The sequence below is a fragment of the Schistocerca piceifrons genome, chromosome 3 (assembly GCF_021461385.2).
Source record: "Schistocerca piceifrons isolate TAMUIC-IGC-003096 chromosome 3, iqSchPice1.1, whole genome shotgun sequence".
Lineage (NCBI taxonomy): Eukaryota > Metazoa > Arthropoda > Insecta > Orthoptera > Acrididae > Schistocerca > Schistocerca piceifrons.
Window position 1 is genome coordinate 376,608,014 of NC_060140.1, and position 21,094 is coordinate 376,629,107.

Here is a 21,094-nt window from a genome sequence, read left to right on the forward strand (position 1 = left end):
GCAATTTCAAAGCAGTTTCCACTTAAGCTTTTCAATTTTTTTGGAAGTTAGTTATAAAATTTGATCCCCATGTAATAGGGGCTCTTGTCTGAACTTTTTGTATTATTTCTTTCCAGGTGATATTTATCATCCCTTCTAGTATTGAACATGTGCAGTTCTCTATTTAGATGATTGTACTGCTAGTATTTTAGCATCAGCTGAACAGTTTTATAACTATATAGTGATGGGAGTGTTAGTAGTTTCTTAATTTTTGAAACTGCTTTGCAGGACTCATTATATCTAAGCTTACACATGATCCTATCTGCATTTTTTGAAGGATGAATACCCTATTTACATGCGTGGCAGCAGCACATCCCCATACTTCAATTCCATATGTGAGGTATGGATACACTAAAGCCTAGTAAATTATACTCATTTGCTCATATTTAAGAAATTGTGACCTTGTCGACATTGCATAAATTGATTTGCTTAGTTTTTGGCATAAGAAATCGATATGATGCTCCCAAGAGATGCTGATCTAACATTACACCAAGGAAGAAAGTTTTATCTTTCAATTTTATTTCTGAACCATCATCAGACACAACACTCCATTGCATTTCATCCTGTTTGTGATGTATTTGAAATTTCATTAGATTTGTTTTATTGATGTTTAAGCTTAAGTGATTGTTTTGCAAGTAATTCTTCAATCCAAATAAGACACCAGAACAATTTTGCGCCAAATCATTCTCGTTGGTTCCCCAGTTAACAACTGTTTTGTCATCCGCATAGTTAAGTATCTTGCTGTTGTGATCTGGGGCAGATCATTAACATACAGTATGAAGAATAAAGGGCCCAGAACTGACCCTTGGGGCACACCATACTTTACTATAGCTGGACTGGAATTGTACTTCTTAATAACGTTGCCCACTTTGTGTGTGCCTTGTGTGACCTGATATCCGTCTTGTAGGTATGACTGTATGAGACTATTGGCTATTCCTCTGATACCATAAGTTTCCAGTTTCTCAAGTAGCAGCTCATGAGATACTGTGTCAAATGCATGTGATAAATCTAGGAACAAACATGCCACCCTTTCTTTTTCATCTAATTTCATAAGTATCGTGTGTACTATATCACATATGGTGGATAATGTTGAATAGCCTTTCCTAAAACCCTGCTGGGTTTCTCGTAGCACTTTTTCTTTGACAAGAAAGTTTTCTAACCATAGTGAAATAATCCTTTCTAATACTTTTTTTAAGATTGGAATTAAGCTAATGGGTTGGTAGTTTTCAACTTTGTCAATACTACCGTTTTTGTGCAATGGCTTGACTATTTTGTATTTTAATTCAGATGGAAACACACCTTTATTCAAACTTTCATTGATGAGGTGGACCAGAACAGGTCTGAGTGAATGTTTGCATTGTGTTAATATAATGGAGGAGATTTCATCCATCCCATCGAGAATTTGTTTTGCATTTTATTTATGATTCCCTCTACTTCCTGGAAGTGGGCGTGATCTGACCTTGAACAGTGACCTGCTGGCCTCTGGTGAAACTATTTCAGGCCAGAGGTGTGGTTGTGGTGCCTTGGAACTACAGGAGGCATGGCTTCTTCCTAGCACCACATTGGTGCCTTGTGATACTGCTTGCTGTGCAGTATCTCTGCAGTGGTCAATACTTCTTGCACCACTCTTGATACTCGACAACACTGCAGGGAAAAGATCACTGAAAGATGAAGTGGATGAGACATAGGGGGAAAAAGGTGAGACCTGAGGGTGTAGGGCTGATGCTGAAAGACAAGAATGAACTCAAATTGACATGAAAATACAATGAGATCAAAAAGAAAAATAAATAAAGAAAAACAATAATAGTTAGATAAAGCTTGTTGAGTGGATACGTGTGAACAAAGGGGACAGCAGGTGTAACTGGATTAGATGGGTCAGTACATGCATGTTGGATAGGAAAGATAGGAGGGTGGGGATGATTAGGTATTGGGCTCAAGAGAGTATGTGTGGCACAGGAACATACAGAAAATAAAGTGAAAATACGCAAGTATGTGGGAGGAATTGTGAACTATTTTAATGTCTAGGAATACTTATATTTCACATTAGAGATGCTGCACCAACATTCTGTGCAGTCATGTGGCCATGAGATGTATCTGGACAAGACCGATGTAGTGTGGCTCGGAAGTCCCCCAGTGCAGCCTTCTCACTCTGCACCTAGCTGCTCTATCCTGTCCCAAGCATGAGTCTGCTCACTCCCACAGCAACATATAATCTTCCCTCCACACTCGCCCTGATATCATTCCCCATGCCAAGCCCATACCTCCTCCTTACCCCCATCACCCACTTCAGAGTGCTGCCCATGTCAGACACAAGCACAGCCAACAGTCAGTCCCGAGTGGCTTGTAGACTGTAGCCACATGTGTGAGAGTTATGCTAGTGTGTGCGTATGTGTGTGTGTGTGTGATATGTGTGTGTGTGTGTTTTATGCTGCTTCTGAAGAAGGATGTTTTTGCCCTAGTCCTACAGTTTGGCACTCTTTTCATTGTGCCTGTCTGCTACTCAAAGCCTCCTCTATGTGGTGAGGAGCACTCTACCATTTCCACATTGTTGAATATGAATAATATTTTTTAACAAAAGAGATTAACAGTGAAGCTTTGTATACTGTAAGTATTGCACATTTTGATCTGTCCAAATGATCAATAATGGAAAATTCCGCAACTTTTAATAACAGGATGTTCAGAATTTGTAGGATACATGCCACTTGAAGGAAAAGTGTAAAAAATTTTTCAGGCAAGCTGTACTTACTCTCCTTTTTGTTTGAGCCAGTCTGGGTCCTTCTCTTCTGGGAGAAGATCTTCTTCCACAAATCCCACATTTTTCCTTGCCTCATATTGTTTCTTCAGCCACTAAAAATTTATCATGCAAATTAGTATTGAACTGTATTGCTATTATTGTTTCTCTTCACCATTTTTGTACAGTAGATATAAACTGATATCAGACAAGTCAGCTGTTATGAGATGATGAGATGAGTCAATGTGAATTGATGTCATGATTTTAAACAATATATCTATTACACATACACACATCTTTAACAGCATAAATCATAAGAAATATTGCTTTTATTAGTGTACATAAGAAATATAAGCGAATATGTATACAGCAGCACTTGAGTTGCAGACAGGCACAATGAAAAAGACTGTTAAAATATAAAAGCTTTATGACAGAATTTTTCTTCTGCACTAGAAAACACACACACATTCACACAAGCACAACACACACAAACACACACACACACACACACACAGCAACTGCCTCAGAGCACTAGAGCCCAACCACTATTGCATCCGACAGAGCAGCAATCTGCTGGGATGGGTATTGGGGGTAAGGAGGGCACATGAGGTGGCAAGGGGAGGGATAACATAGTATGGGTGGGAAAAGATGCCAATGCTTCCTGTCAGAGTGCGCAAGGTGTTGTTTGGGCCAGGATAGGGCTGTTAAGCACAGCGTCGGAAGGCTACACACACCCTCTATCCAACCTACACACTTACAAATACTTTCTCCTTCTTTATTTCTCTCCTCTTTCCTTCCCACTTGGGTAGGAAAGAGGCTACACACACTTTCTATCCCGCCTACACACTTATAAATACTTTCCCCTTCTTTACTTCTCTCCTCTTTCCTGTCCTGGTGACAAGGAAAGACAGAGAGGTAGAGAAGGGGAAAATATTTGTAGGTGCATTGGCAGGACAGAAGACATGTGTAGTACTGTAGTGGTAGCAGGGAAGAGGATAGGTAGATGGGAGGCAGGGACTAGTGAAGGTTTAGGTCAGGTTAAGAGAATGAATGATATGCTGTAGGGGTAGTTCCCACCTGCACAGTCAGAAAAGCTGGTTTTGATAGGAAGGATGCAGATGGCATGGGCTCTGAAGCAGTCATTAAAGAGAAGTACATAATGTTGGGGAGCATGTTTAGAAAGTGAGTGTTCCAACTAGTTCTTGGCACAGTTTCGGGGTAGCCACTCATACTGCTAAATATGTCACCCAACATGACATGCTTCACTTCAATGGCTGTTTCACAGTGCGTGCCATCTGGATTCTTCCCACCCTCATTCATTTTTCTGCATAGAGGAGGTGGGAACTCTCCCTATGAAATATCCTTCATCCCCATAACCTTTTGGCCTAAGACTTCACTTGTCTTGTCTCCTACCTACCTATTCCCGCTAACACCCCGGTACTACACGTCTTCTATCCTGCCAATTCATCTACAAATATTTTCCCCTTCTCTACTTCTCTCCTCTTCCACCCCCCCCCCCCCCCCCCCCAACCCTCCTACCCATCACAGTCTTCCTACATAACAACATTACCCTGTCCCCACCAAGCCCCTGCATGTTCTGCTGGGCAGCAATAGCACATTTTCCCACCTATATTCTGCTATCCTTCCATGTCATGCCTCCTCCCCTTCCCCACAAGCCATCCTAGCAGATTACTACTCCATCAGATGTAGTAGCAGTTGGTCTCCAGTGCCCTGAGACAGTGGCTGTGTATGTGTGAGTTGTGCTTGTGTGAATATGTGTGTGTGTTCTCTACTGCAGAAGGACTCTGTCTGAAAGCTTTAAAATTTTAGCAGTCTTCTTCATTGTGCCTGTCTGTGACTCAATGCCACCTCTATGTGGTGAGTAACAATCTGTGCTTTCCATACTGTCGCCATTCTTTCCTAGACTTTCCACTGATTGCCTTTTTTTTAATTAGTACTTTCAGATCAAACTGTGACTAAAACTCTAAAAAAATGCACATGCATAGATAACAATACCTAGACTCTTCTTAAGTATGATTACTGTGGCTATATGTGCAGAAGAACGTTTACCATTATTACAGCATCATGTTGATCATAGTTAACACCATGTTTTTACCCCCTCACTAGATGGTGATGAATTACAGACACTGGCTACTTCCTTTGCTATTTCAAAAGCAAATTGCTTTAAAATTTTGTAAGGAATGTCTTAAGAGCCAGAAAAAACTTGGGCTTGGGTCAACCATAATTTTTATTATTTTCTTTGTTTGGACATTGTTTTTGGTTTGGTCTTTGTAACTCTTGTTATGAGTGTTTTAGATAAATGGTATTGTTATCTTTTACAAGCTGTCTGTCTGTTTCTCTTTTAACAACATCCATACTAATGTTATTTTGTTCTTTGTGAAATTAGCATCTGTTATTGTTCCTGATACCTTAATAATTTTATTTAGGCTCTGCATTTATATCTTAAAATATTTATCAAATTCTGGCATTGTTGTAGTCTCCCTATAGTATGTATTTCAAAGAGTATTCTTTTTTCTTTAGGAATACTGGTATACCTGGGGTAACTCAATCACTCTTTTCATTTCTGTTTTGTTACTTTCTTTTGTTTGAGAGGATAGCAGATTTCAAAATAGTTGCGAAAAACATAAATGAATTTATTAAAACCTTTTGTTCATCGCTTTACTGTGATATAACACTTTCCATGTTACCCTATTCAGAAAAAGAAAAAGGATTTCAGATTTTGTTTCACTGATGTTTCTAATCATTGTTATTATAGACCAATTTTTACAATTAGAGCATTCAAATTTCATATTAATTATCTTTGTATTGTGGTGCTCAAAACCTGCACTGAAATTTCCCCAGTGGAAGTGTGCAGTTGATAAACCCTTGGATATAATTTTATCATAAATCAGTCTACTTTAATTATAACTTTTCTTATTCAAACATACACTGCTGACACACACAGAAAAAACAGATCATCATCAGAACTTTTCAAGCATCTTTCTCTATTGAAAAAATTGAACAAGGAATTACAAAGCTGTGTAGGAAATATAAAGACAGAAAACTTGCTTTGATTAGAAGATAAACAAGATGCAGGTAAAAAAGCTGATGCAACAGTGATCTGTAGCAGGTAAAACTGCACCTAGTTGCTACAGCTTACTTTTACTTTCAGCTTTTGTCTGCATCTTGGATCTCTCATGATCCTGGAAATGGAGTGGCTGTTCATCACTCATATAATTCCTAATAACCTTTCCTTTTGATAGCAGGACTCTGACATTTAGCAATTTTATGTTTTTTTTATGTTTTTCAGAGTAGTTCTGATACTTGAGTTATGTAATGTGAACTGATACTCACTATCCCAGTTTACCTGTAATTTTCAGACAGGATTATAAATTTTTAAAATATGGCATCAAGAGGCTGCAAGTATTCAGCAGATAAATTTTGCTTTGTATGGCTATGTTGTCATTTTAACAAGGCAAAGCATCTCATATGATGTGTGGTGATTATGAAAAGATTTGGAAATGCTTGATTTCAGTTGTGAGCAGGAGGGACAATATTTTATTTTATTTTGAAAAATATTTTTTACAATTGTTTGCTTAGTTATTGGACTTTTTGTTGCTGTTCAGCAGTCCATCACACTTATGTCATAAAAGTTCTTTCTTTTACACTTTGTCAGGATGGTACAAAAGTAAAAAAGAGATCCACGGCATTTGCTATCACAAAAATTTGGAGTGGGTGAGCTGATCACTCAAGCAATTATTATTTCTGCATGTTGGACCCTTCCATGTGTCAGAGGGGGAAGAATGCCTCTGCTGTTGTTTGGGAATTTCTCATCCATTGCTGCAGTGCCTCACTGCACAGAGCTCACCAAGCCTATACCTCTGCAATAGGGTGTCCATCTCTCCTGTTTTTTCCAAGACAGTCCTGCTTTCTTCCAAAATGTTCTACTGTCTCGAAAGTTATGTTGGGGATGCTCAAATGTCCTACTTTTTGTGTGATTTCGCTTGTCTAAAGTATTTTATGCTACAGGATGTTTGATTTACAATGTAATGCGCATTGCGCAGGTATGTATGAATGCTATTGTGGAGTAGAGCGCCATAAAAATCGATATTTGTTCTGTGCGTAAGTGTGCTATCTTTGAGGAGAGGGCTTTGGAGAGTATGTTGGACGCTAACGGCAGTTAGCCTCCGGACTTGTATCTGTGTAGACGCTAAGTGTGAATAAATCTGTATATGAGAGAATTCTAGTTGTTTACCTACAACTATACCATATTCCCTCACTGGTGACCCCAACGTGATTATGTGGCGTAGAGCGCCATAAAAATCGATATTTGTTCTGTGTGTAAGTGTGCTATCTTTGAGGAGATGGCTTTAGAGAGCATGTTGGACGCTAACGGCAGTTAGCCTCCGGACTTGTATCTGTGTAGACGCTAAGTGTGAATAAATCTATATATGAGAGAATTCTAGTTGTTTACCTACAACTATACCATATTCCCTCACTGGTGACCCCGTTTTTGTGTAATACGCGTCCGAGTTACCGCCTGAAGGTTATTTACACGCCTACCGCGCAGGTTTCTCCGCGATCGCGAGGGTCTTTGTTCAGCTCCAGACAATGGCCTTTCCGCATTCACTGCCGCCCGGATTCCAGCAACATCTCTTCAGCACTCCTGCCGTCGTAGTGGACATGCCGCAAGACTCTTCGGAATCCTTCAGCCAGAACATGCAGTGGAATTCATCGAGTGCCACCAGGTTCTTCCAACCGCCAACGGTCGTGGACTCTGGCTTTGTTAGCCGGGACCTTCCCACGTGTTCTCCACAGAGTGTTGGTCGGAACATTTCTACTCCTGTGTCGAACACACAATTCAATACAGTTCGTGGCGTCGAGCGAGGTTTTGCTACTTTGGAAAATACAGTAGTAAATTCAAACTCGAATCAGTTCCCGCCACGTGTGTATCCTTCCGCGCCGGATAGTCAACAGGTGTTCAATGCTCGCCAAACAGCAAATATCACACCGAGTGTGCATCCTAGTGGACGTGTGTGGGATCCTTGTGTTGCTTCTAATCAGGTCAACAATTCTGTGCTGGATAGTAATTACTCCGACATCTACAACCAGCCCCACCACTCACGGTCGAGTGAATACTGTGTGCATAACGGACATTCACCGGCGTACTTAAGCACTTGTGGCTTCTCTCCGAGCTACCACGTCAATGAGAATGCACATTTTGACTACGATCCTCACACCATTTGAGCGTCCGTCGCTTCTCAGCCGCCCCCTTGGCGTCAAGTGAATTTCGCGATTCCCGCATTACGGGACGCCAATAATCCGGACTCGCAATCTTCTGCATGCTCTACTTCTGTCCGAAGTAATAGGCGCACCTCCACAGTGACTGCAGTGCCGAAGCTGTCGAAATTATCAGACTTCAAACCCGCTCACCCGGAGTTCTGGTTTAACCTGGTTGAGCAAACATTCAATGTCTGTGCTTTGGACGATGACACATGCTTCGCCTGCCTCATGAACCATCTTCACGACCGCGTCGATTTAATTTATGATCTGGTCAAAGCACCCACCCTAGCAGGGAAGTATGCTGTGGCGAAACAAACGATACTGGAGTGCGTCTCTAAAACCAGGAGAGAAAATGTGCAACAGCTCATCTACAAAGAGCGTCTCGGCGACAGGTCTCCGTCCCAGCTGTGGCGCTGCATCTGTCTTCTCGTCGATGAGCAAGCTATGCCTGATGACACGCTCGCAGAAATCTGGACTGAAAAGCTGCCTTTGCCTGTCCAGACTGCAATCTCTGCGTATGAAGATAGGCCAGTAAATGAACGTTTACGCGCCGCCGACAGAGCATACTTCGCCAGGCAACGTGAGCTCTGTGCACTGCATTCTGGACGTGACTGCACTAAGACGCTTTCTGACGCCACGCCCTTGTCTGGTGCTGCTGATAACAAGTTTTTTAAACTAGCCATCCTGCCTGCACCTTCAACTCCTCGCAACGACAGTGCATCGGCCTCTGTGGAAGACTCTGCGGCACATACTCCGTCACCTAGCAACTACCCACAAGGGCACAGGCCCGCCCAACCTTACTGTTTCTTCCACGCGAGATTCAGGGAGCAAGCTCGCAAATGCCATTCACCGTGTTCTTACTCAAACTCCAACCGCAGGTAGGCTACGGTGCCACCTCCTGCAATGTAAACAACGGGCACCATCCCACGTTGCACTCTGTTTCGGACAATAACAGTAAGTGTGGTCGAGTCTACGTTCGCGATTTACGATCAGGTGTATGTTTTTTGGTAGACACTGGCGCAGACGTCTCTTTGCTGCTGGTTCGCCTAGCAACCAATAAAGTGCAACCTCAGAAAACAATACTTCGTGCAGTGAACTTGTCTACCCTACAGTGTTCGAGTTCCACTTTGTATACAGTGAAACTTTCGCCCGAGTGCAAGCTGGAGTGGACGTTTCTAGTGTCAACAATTGAAGAACCTATTCTCGGAATTGATTTCCTCAAGCACTATCAGTTGTCACTAGATTTTGTGCAAAATACTGTGTTTTACCCCTCCCTTAACAAACATATTCCTTTTGCTTCGCCGAGTGACAGTTCGGTTAACACCAAACATGTGTGCTGTGCTAAGAAGTGTGTAAACCTATCCTTGGAGCTGCAATCTTGGACAAACAAGTGGCTAGTGGAGTGCGCCAAGTCTTCTAAGTTGCGGATGGAACGTATGGAAATGCTGCTGCATCTCCGCGACATACACCACGAGTTGGCCTCCATACAACAACGCCTCGCGGCACTACAAGCAGACGACTCGTTGGCTACAGACAAGGTCAGTCCGTGCCAATCTGGTGTTCCCGTGCCCGCGCACGTTAACGACAATGTTGTGAGCTCTGTAAACTGTGTCAGCACCCCCTTTTGTAATGATAGGGTATGCCCAAGTGCTCATGCTTCTGAATGGAAAATTAACTTGCCAAGCTTGTGGCAATGAACTACGGCCATCTGCTGTCCGCCCACTCGTGCCTACAGCGCTCGTAGCGGCACGGCCCGCTACCAAGAACCAGTGTACCAACCTCGCCCATGTTAACACGTGTGCAGCCTTTATGCAGCCTACGAGAGGGTGGCACACCTGTACTTCCGTGCCCTCAGTGCCACAGCTTGGCCCGTCCGCCACTGCCTGCTCCGCTTCACAGACATCTGACTATTGTGCCGCGCCATGTATTGCAGTAGTCACTAATGGCACAGTTCATCGGTTACGTCTAACCAATGGGCCGCCCATATTGCAACGTCCACGCCGCCTCAAGCCGGAATTTATAAAAATTGCAAAAGAACAATTGGGCGATCTGTTACAAAAGGGAATAATTGAACCTTCTTCCGGTTGCTGGGCTAGTCCTATCCTGTTTGACCAAAAGAAAGACGGTACTTGGCGTATGGTCGGAGACTATAGGCGTTTAAATGCCCGCACCATCATTGATAAATATCCGGTCCCACACATCGCAGACTTCAATCATGTGCTCGCAGGTGCAAAGTACTTCTCTGTTTTGGACTGTAAGCATGCATTTCATCAGATTCCTATGGCTCCGGAGGACATTGACAAGACTGCCATAACCACTCCCTTCGGGCTGTTCCAATACAAATTTACGCCGTTTGGGTTGAAAAATGCACCCCAAACATGGCAGCGTTTCGTTAATCAAACTTTATCCCATCTAGACTTTTGTTTCGTATATATGGACGACATATTGGTTTTTGCTTCTACTTTAGAACAGAGTGAGGAGCGTGTTCAAGTCGTGACAGATATTTTAGCAGCCGCTGGTATTGAACTGAACAATAAAGAGACTCAATTGCACCAGTCATCCGTCACATTCCTAAGTTATGTTGTGTCATCGGACGGTCTGACACCACCACAGGACAAGATCAAGCCTGTTCTCGAGATGCTACGCCCTCAGACCTACAGGGAATTACGCAGGGTCATCGGAACAGTTAATTATTACCGGAAACATTTGCCAGCTGCTTCTGTGGTGCAGGCTCCTCTCACAGATGCTCTCGCTGGCCCACAAATGTCTGGCACCCGCCAGGTACCATGGACACCAGACATGGACAAGGCATTTAATGAACTCAAATAGCTGTTGGTCTCCGCTGTCACTATTGCTCACCCATGGGCGGATGCCACAATGTTTATCACTACTGACGCTAGTGACAATGCTATCGGTGCAGTACTGAGTCAGACATACAACGATGTTACGACCCCCCTGCAGTTTTTCTCAAAAAAGCTAAACAACGTGCAGAAGAAATACTCAGCATTCGACAGAGAACTACTTGCAGTTTACGAGGCCATAAGACACTTCAGAACTGATGTTGAGGGACGAGATTTCTATGTGCTCACTGATCACAAGCCGTTGGTTCCTGCCATAAAAAATCCTGCGGCTGATCCGCCCCCACGACGCTTTCGTCACATCGATTACATCTTGCAATTTACAAATGACATTCGCCACATCCGAGGAGCGAACAATGTGGTCACTGATTTTCTCTCACGTGTTGGTGTTGTCACAACCTTAATTGACTTAACGGACCTACCTCGGTTGCAATCGGCAGACCCCGATACCATACAGTTAATTTCAGACCACAGCTCCTCTCTCCAACCGGTACGCTCTACTTTCCCTGGCATATCTGACTTAGTGTGGTGTGATGAATCGACTGGTACGTTGCGGCCATTCATTCCTAAGTCCCTTCAATGCCAGGTCTTTGAAAAACTACACACATTAGCACACCCCGGTGTCAAAGCCTCCACCCGTCTGGTAGCTGAACGGTTTGTCTGGAGAAACATGCGCCGTGACTGTCAGTCTTGGGCAAGGGCATGCGTGGTGTGTCAACAGAACAAAGTATCCAGGCACACTTCTCCACCCCTTGGCTGTTTTGCCTAACCTCCAGGCCGGTTTCACCATGTTCATGTCGACCTCGTAGGCCCTTTGCCCCCCTCCGAGGGTTTCCGTTACTTGTTTACAGCTATTGACAGGATGACTCGGTGGGCTGAGGCTGTGCCTATTCCGAACATTACCTCTGAGACAGTAAGTCGAGCATTCTTAGATTCGTGGATCTCTAGATTTGGCTCACCTGTTTACCTCACCACTGACCAGGGGCGACAATTCGAGTCTTCAGTTTTCTCTGACTTATGTAAAATGTGTGGTATTGTCAAAATTCATACTTCTGCATATCACCCCCAAAGCAATGGGCTTGTCGAGAGATGGCATCGCACCCTGAAGTCTGCCCTGCGTTGCCATGACTCACTATGGGCAGAGGCACTGCCCTTCGTGCTTCTTGGCCTTCGTGCGACTTTCAAGGAAGACCTCAAGGGGTCCGTAGCCGAGTTTGTATATGGCCAACCTCTGGTTTTGCCTGGAGAATTAGTCACTCCGACCCCACTTCCACGGCCCTCTGAACTACCTTCACTTCTCGAGCGGGTGCGCTTGCACTGCAGCAAAATTCAGCCGCCACCTCCGGCTGCTCATACACCTCCGCGCGTGTACGTACCGCGCACGCTAGACTCTTGTGAGTACGTGTTTCTCAGAGACGACTCAGTCAAAGCCCCGCTTCAGTCACCCTACACAGGTCCTTACAAGGTCGTCAAACGCTCTGAGAATAACATGGATCTCCTCATAAAAGACTCTGTAACCACGGTCTTACTCAACCAAGTGAAACCAGCTTTCATTGAGCCTCAGGTGAAACTCCCTGATTCTGCCCCTATTTCTCCCACTCCTGCTTCGAGCGGCCATCCATCTTCCCACACCATGCATTTGGGTATTGATTTTCCACAGCGTGTTTCTCTGCCGAGCACTGCTCCTTCTCCACGTTCATCTAATTCCAGTGGCCAATCTTTTCGGGGCTTCACTCCTCACAGCCCTCGCAGTCGAACTGCCAACCACTCGGATTCTACCATTGTGTTACCATCTTTGTGTGACAGCTCTTTGTCACGCCGTTCAACCCATGCTGGCTCCTCGTTGCCTTCGGTCACGCTCCCTCGTCTGTCAGCTGATCGCCCGAGGTTGTCTCCTGCACAGTCTAGTGCACCTGCCACCCCCCTCTTAGCAGATGCTTCCCCCTGTCATGGCTTTCCCACACCTCCCTGCCTCCTTACCATTGCTCGTACAGGTGCCATCCAAGAATTCACAACACATGTGCACCCTGATGACATACATAAATTATCTGTTGTTGTAGATGGCGATACAGTGTGTGTGGTACTTGCGTGTGACAATATTGAGGGAGGAAGTGCAGAATCTCCTGTGGTGCGCCGCTTTAAGTTGAGCAGAAGTGCTGCGTGTGGCAATTTGCGTGCCTTTGTTAGGCCTTCTGGCAAGGTGATTCTCCGCCTGCTGGCTGACGAAGTGCTACACCTTCACTCCAGGACGGGACGTCGTCTTCAGCCACCGGCGTCGCTTGCTGACTTCACCGTCGACGTACCGGGCTTCACCCCCCGGTCTCCTACCAGTTGACCGCTTCCGCCTGATGCAGAAGAACTGTGCGTTACCTTCCTAACTTCTCACCCCCCCCCATTCACAGGGACGTACTCCATACTGCGCGGGGGGAGGGAGGGGGGGCTTCTGTGGCGTACTATGTGGCGTAGAGCGCCATAAAAATCGATATTTGTTCTGTGTGTAAGTGTGCTATCTTTGAGGAGAGGGCTTTGGAGAGCATGTTGGACGCTAACGGCAGTTAGCCTCCGGACTTGTATCTGTGTAGACGCTAAGTGTGAATAAATCTGTATATGAGAGAATTCTAGTTGTTTACCTACAACTATACCATATTCCCTTACTATGAAGCACCACTGGTACAACTTGTTCTACCATTTTTGTTTATTTACTGTTCATGTTTTGCACTGGTGGTAGTAATGATTCATGTTCATTATTTCATCATGCCAAAACAAAACTGTAATTTTGACAGCAATACAATAGTGAGTTTATTTTCGCACTGACAGTGGAAAAAGTGTAGAATATACATTGTGCAAATCATGCTTTGCTATTGGACATGGTGGAAAGTCTGACATTGAGAATCATGTTAAGATTGATAAGACTGAGAAACATCGCATGAGAGTTCAAACAAAAGTGCATATCTTAACAAAATACATAAAAGTGACAGAGCAGCAGAATAATAGTAAAAAGTCATTTTCAATCATCTGATTATGTAATGCAAAGCTAAAGTTCTAGACAATAATACAGTGCCTGTGTTGTTCAGAAGTATGGTGCAATTTTCTTTTGGACATGCATGCATGTCCGAATGAACAGGTACTGTGGTGACTACAGCCATTATAAAATATACAAAATGTATTTGCAACTGTGAATATGGACAACCATCAGCTGTATAATGGAATGACGATAATGAAAATTCATGCCACACTGGGACTCTAATCTGGATTTCTTGCTTATCATGAGCAGTCACCTTACCCTTAGGCTATCTGAGCATGACTCACGGCTAGATCCAACTCCCATATGCTGCCAACCATGTGTTTGCAACCTGCACTCATACATTAAAAATGCCTCCCTGTACAGAAATACACATAAAGGATGCATGACTGCAGGCTGTAGACACATACTTGATGACGTGGAAGTTGGGTGAGGCTGTGAGCTGTGCATGGATAGATTAATGGTAAGGTGACTGCTTGCAATAAATGGCAAATCCGTGTCTGAGTCGTGGTCTGGCACAAATTTTTATGGTCTTAATTCCATTATATGAGGGGATACCAAAAAGAAACTGGAATAACATGGCCCTGAGCGGAGCTTTTGTAGCACGCATTTCTGCTGTTAGGTGTGCATAGTGCATCTCATTGCCAGTTCAGTGCCACCTGTGTTGTTGACCTGACTTGTTTCATTCATCTGCAGTGATTGATTCTGCTAGTACTGTTTTGTTCTTTTTTTTTATGATGGCGAGTTTAAGTGAATGATGTGCAGCTGTGAAGTTTTGTTTTTTACTCAGTAAAAATGCTGCTGAAACTATTTTAATTGGGAAAACAGCTTAAAACTTAAGTGTACGAGTAGGTTGCTCAATTTAAAAATGAAGACACATTGATTGATGACAAACCTCATTCTGGATGTCCATCAACTGCCCGAATTGATGGAAATATTGAAAAAATTTGAGAGGTTGTGCTCACAGATCATTGACAGACAACTGATCAACTGTCCAGAGTTTCAAAGCTTGGTTCAGCAAATTTCAACAGAAGATTTGGGAACAAAAAGGGTTACTACCAAGTTTGTTCCTCAGGTTCTGATCGACAATCAAAAGGAATGTTGAGTTGAAACATGTTGTGCTTTGTAACAACAGCTTGAAACTGATCCAGATACTATGGTTATGACTGAGAAACAAAGCAAAAATCAAGCCAATGGAGACATCATCGTCACCCTGTCCAAAAAATGTCGTCAAATCAAATATCGAAACAATGCTGATTTGCTTTTTTGAGCCAAGGGAATAGTTCATTCAGAGTTTGTTCCACCAGATTGGACTGTCAATCAATCTCTAATTTGGAAGTTTTAAGAATATTGTGGAACAGTGTTCAACAAAAAAGACCTGATTTGTGGCAGACAGGAGACTGGTTCTCAGACCACAACAACACACCTGCACATACAGCCATCTCTGTTAGACAGTTTTCTGCTAAAAATGGCATGGTTTCATTGCCCCATGCACTGTGCTCGCTTGACCTGACTCCTTGCGACTTTTTCTTATTTTCACACACGAAAAGGGTCTTCAAAGGACACTAATTTGACAACATTGAAAAGTCAAGAAAAAATGAGGGAGGAGCTGTCAGCCATTTTTAAAGATGACTACAAAAAATGCTTTGAACAGTGGAAGCACTAGTGGGACAAATGTATCAGTTGTAATTTTGAAGATTGAAGTATACTGAGTTTCCCTGCTTCTTGGGCTTTAGGATAGTAGAGATTCTGAGTTCTGAGGCGAGCTGTAAGAGGTGGGACTGGTCAAAGAGAAATAAATTCTGCGTGAGAAAAAATATTGTCAAGTTTTGTAAACAATTTGACAATATATAACTTTTAAAAAATAATTTTTTTTTTGGGGGGGGGGGGGGGGGGGGGCGCAGCTACAGTGGTCGGTGGTCATTAGCGCCCGGACTAAATTATGAACGCACTGTGAGGAATAATGTTAAAACAGCAGCTAAAATGGACAATACTATAAAAGGCACATTAACAGGCAAGGGGTTAAAAGGAAACAGCATAATCAAATGTCCATACACAGGTTTGTCAAGGGGATAAAACGAAGAACGCGAGCAGCTGCTCCTGGGTCATCTGCAAAAATTTCATCCAGAGTACATGGCAGCCCAAGATCAGTGCACAGTGTATTAAAATTCAGACAGTATGTTAGAATGTGGCGTACCGTCAGCACTTGCCCACATGGGCAGAACAGCACCGGCGCAGCCGTCAGCAGATGGCAGTGGCTGAACCGGCAGTGTCCAATCCGTAACTGGGCCAAAACGACCTCCTCCTGCCGAGAAGGGCATGAAGAGGTCGTCCAAGCTGTGGGGAGAGGTTTCAAGGCCTGAAGCTTGTTTTCAGTAAGTGTAGACCAATCGGCATGCCACAGCAATAAAATGCGCTGACAAATGACCCTGCTAAAATCAGATGTAGGCACACAACATGAAGCTATCTGAGGCTGGAGGATCGCAGCTTTGGCCGCAGCATCTGCAGCTTTGTTCCCAGGGATACCGACATGGCCAGGAACCCACATAAAGGTAACCAGAGAACCGTCGTCTGCCAGCTGCTGAAGAGAGCGTTGGATCCGGTGCATGAAAGGGTGAACTGGATACGGATCAGTGAGGATCTGGATGGTGCTCAGGGAATCAGAGCAGATGACATAAGCAGAATGTCGGTGGCGGCGGATGTAAAGAACAGCCTGATAGAAGGCAAATAGCTCAGCTGTGAAGACCGAACAATGGCCATGGAGCCGGTATTTGAAACTGTGTGCCCCAACAATAAAAGAACACCCGACACCGTCATTGGTCTTAGAGCCATCTGTATAAATGAAAATTGTATTAATGAACTTCGAACGAAGTTTGACAAACCGCGAGCGGTATACCGAGGCTGGGGTAACCTCCTTTGGGAGCGAGCTGAGGTCAAGGTGAATGTAAACCTGAGCCTGAAGCCAAGGTGGTGTTTGGCTCTCACCCACTCTAAAGGTTGCAGGGAGTGAAAAATCAAGGTGCTGAAGGAGGCGACGAAAGTGAACTCCAGGGGTTAGCAGGGCAGGTACATACAACCCGTATTGATGGTCGAGACAGTCATCAAAAAAGGAACGATAAGATGGGTGGTCAGGCATTGATAATAGCCGACAGGCATACCGACAAAGCAGTATATCGCGCTGGTAGGTTAGTGGCAATTCACCGGCTTCAGCATGAAGACTCTCGATGGGATTAGTATAGAACGCTCCGATTGCAAGATGTAACCCCCGATGCTGTATAGAGTTGAGGCAGCGTAAGATGGATGGCCGTGCAGAGGAGTATACAAAGCTCCCATAGTTCAGCTTTGAGCGGATGATCAACCGATACAGGTGAAGTAGGATGGTTCGATCCACTCCCCACGACGTACCACTGAGAACACGGAGGACATTTAGGGAATGGGTACAACGGGCAGCTAAATATGACACATGTGGATACCAGCTAAGTTTCCTGTCAAATGTAAGACCTAAAAATTTTGTTGTCTCCACGAATGGGAGAGCAACGGGACCAAGATGTAAGGACGGCGGGAGAAACTCTTTGTAGTGCCAGAAGTTAATACATACCGTCTTCTTGGCAGAAAAATTGAGGCCATTGGCGACACTCCAGGAGTAAAGATGGTCAAGACGACACTGAAGACAGGGCTCCAGGAAACATGTACACTGCACGCTGCAGTAGATGGTAAAATCGTCCACGAAAAGGGAGCCTGATACATCAGCTGGGAGGCAATCCATTATTGGACTGATCACTATGGCGAAGAGAGCGACGCTGAAAACAGCCCTGTGGCACACCATTCTCCTGGTGAAAGGTGTCGGACAGGACAGAACCCACATGTACCCTGAACTGTCGATCCATTAAAAATGCACGAATAATAAAAGGGAGGTGACCGCAAAGGCCCCATGTATGCATGGTGCGGAGAATGCCCGCCCTCCAACAGGTGTCGTACGCCTTCTCCAAATCGAAGAGCACAGCCACTGTCTGGCGCTTCTGCAAGAAGTTATTCACAATGAAAGTTGACAAGGTAACCAGGTGGTCAGCAGCAGAGCAGCGTCTATGAAATCCACATTGTACATTGGTAAGTAGGTGTCAAGATTCGAACAGCCAAACCAAATGAGAGTTAACCATTCGTTCCATCACCTTACAGACACAGCTGGTAAGGGAAATGGGTTGATAACTGGAAGGCAAGTGCTTGTCCTTCCCTGACTTAGGAATTGGGACAACAATAGATTCACGCCAGCATGTGGGAACATGACCCTCAATCCAGATGTGATTATAAGTATGAAGAAGAAAACCTTTACCTGCAGGAGAAAGGTTCTTCAGCATCTGAATATGAATAGAATCAGGCCGTGGAGTGGAGGACTGTGACCGGGCAAGTGCACTTTCAAGTTCCCACATGGTGAATGGGGCATTATAACTTTCATGATTCGAGGAGCGGAAGTTAGGTGGCCTTGCCTCCACTGCCTGTTTTTGGGGGAGGAAGGCAGGGTGGTAATGTGCGGAGCTCGAAACCTCTGCGAAAAATCGGCCAAAGGCATTGGAGACATCCTCAGGGTCCACAAAGACGTCATTCGTGACCGTCAAGCCATAAACTGGTGAGTGGACCTTAGTGCCAGATAGCCGCTGCAGGCTACCCCAGACAACAGAAGAAGGAGTGAAACTGTTGAAGGAGCTTGTGAAAGCAGCCCAGCTGGCTTTCTTGCTTTTTTTAATAACACGACGACACTGTGTACGTAATCGTTTATAATTAGCACAATTCGCCATCGTAGGGTGGCATTTAAAGGTGCGTAAAGCACGTCGAAAAGCACGTAAAGCATCTCTACATGCTGCGGTCCACCATGGGACCGGTACGTGACGTGGAGAAGAAGTAGTATGAGGGATGGAATATTCAGCAGCAGTGAGAATGACTTCCATGAGGTGTGCGACCTGACTATCACAGCTTGCAAAGTTTTGATTCTGAAATGTCGACCTGGACGAGAAGAGCCCACAGTCTGCTTTGGAGATGTTCCAACTAGTTGAGCAGGGAGATGGGGTATGATGCAGGAGATGGATAACAAAAGGGAAGTGGTCACTCGAATATGTATCACAAAGAGCGTACCACTCAAACCGGCGTTCAACTTGGGTAGTACGTATAGAGAGGTCTAAATGGGAATAGGTGTGAGTTGTGTCTGAAAGAAAAGTAGGGGCGCCAGTATTGAGGCAGACAAGATTGAGTTGGTTGAAAATGCCTGCTAATAGGGAGCCTCTCAGGCAGGATGCTGGAGAGCCCCAAAGGGGATGGTGGGCATTGAAGTCTCCAGTCAACAAAAATGGTGCAGGTAGCTGAGCAATAATTTGCATCATGTCTGCCCTAGTAACGGCAGATGACGATGGAGTGTAAACGGTACAAATGGAAAATGTGAAAGTGGGGAGAGTAATTCGGACGGCAACTGCCTGCAGGTCGGTGTACAATGTGATGGGATCGTAGTAGATATCATTCCGGACCAGCAACATAGCCCCTCCATGAGCCAGAATACCTGCCACAGGGGGTAGGTCAAAACGCACAGAGGCATAGTGTGCCAAGTCAACTCGATCGCATGGGCATAGCTTTGTTTGCTGGAGAGCTACTACGAGTGGACAGTGCAAGCTAGCAGCAACTTTAAGTCCTCTTGGTTGGAGTGAATGCCACGAATATTCCAGTGAAGAAGTGCCATTGTGAGAAGAAAAAGAAAAAGAAGAAGCAAAAAGGGGTCACTTCGAAGGCCGCTGAGGGCCTGGCTTCAAGCGAGCACTGCTGCTGCTATCAATAGGTGGAGAGTCATCGTCCACTTTTTCAATAGGTTCGTTGGCCACCATGTTTAGATGGCCGGGAGGAGGAGCTTCCTCTGCTGGTGAACGGCCAGATGTTTGGCTACCAGCGGTGTGGCCAGGCGAAATGGATGACGGCCTGGGGCGGCAACCGCTGGGTGGCGCAGGAGAAGAAACGTGCTGTGGCGGAGAAGGAGAACATTGCTTCCTATGAGCCTTCTTGGAAGGTCGTTTAGTCGAAGTACTGGTCGATCACTGGGAGTTCGGGGTACGTAGGAAGTCTTCACGGGACAGTCCCTTCTTGAAGGCCCGTGCATCTTACTTCTGGGTCTTAGACTTGGCCGAAGCTGATGAAGGTGCTTGTGTCTTAGGGGTGATGGGAGGAAGAGGAGATGTTGACCGGGCGATATTAGCACTGGCCTAACGGATGACCGTAGCGTTAAAGGTCAGATCGTATGTCTGCATCGACACCTCACTGGTATGCCAAGGAGAGGTGAGGACAGTACTGTATTTCCCTGCTGGGAGCAGCGTGGGCTTCCTACTAGCAAATAGCTTGTGAGCAGCCGAGGTGGACACTTTCTCTTTGACATGAATTTCCTGTATACAGCGTTCATCCTTGTAGATGGGACAGTTGCAGGAGGACGCTGCATGGTCACCCTGATAGTTCACGCAACGAGGAGACGGAGGTGGACAGTCACCCTCATGCTCATCCCTGCCACAAGTGATGCATTTAGCCACATTAGAACAAGACTGGCGGGTGTGATTAAAATGTTGACACTAGTAGCAGCGTGTAGGTGTCGGGACATAGGGGCGAACAGAAATAACCTCATAGCCCGCTTTGATGCATGACGGCAGCTGAACACTATCAAAGGTCAAGAAAAGTGTCCAGGTCGGTGCAAGTTCACTGTCGACCTTTTTCATGACCCTATGGACAGCCGTCACGCCCTGCTCAGCGAGGAATGACTGAATCTCCTCGTCAGTCAATCCGTCAAGTGATCTAGTAGATACCACACCATGCGACAAATTCAAAGTGCTGTGAGCCTCAACTCGGACAGGGAACGTGTACAGGAGTGTGGCCTGTAGGAGTTTTTGTGCCTGAAAGGCGCTCTCAGTTTCCAACAACAAGGTACCGTTACGCATTCTGGTACAAGACTTGACAGGTCTGGCTATGGCATCTACGCCCTTCTGAATAACGAAAGTGTTGACAGATGAAAAATCCATTCTGTCCTCAGATCTAGAAACTATGAGGAACTTTGGGGTAGGCGGTAGTACTTTTGTCACTGGTGGCTGGTCAAGTTTCTGTTTTTGGGCAGAAGTCAAGAGAGAGGAAGAAGAGAAATCCATT

At 45.0% G+C, this 21,094-nt stretch overlaps 1 protein-coding gene across 1 annotated transcript in view; it reads right to left on the reverse strand.

Moving 5' to 3' along the window:
* Window positions 1-21,094, reverse strand: part of LOC124788671 (dynein axonemal assembly factor 4-like) — a 129,117-nt gene that overhangs the window by 38,234 nt on the left and 69,789 nt on the right. The window contains exon 5 of the mRNA XM_047255953.1: window positions 2,786-2,886. Within this exon, the coding sequence (XP_047111909.1) occupies window positions 2,786-2,886 (101 nt within the window). The remainder of the gene's footprint in view (window positions 1-2,785; window positions 2,887-21,094) is intronic.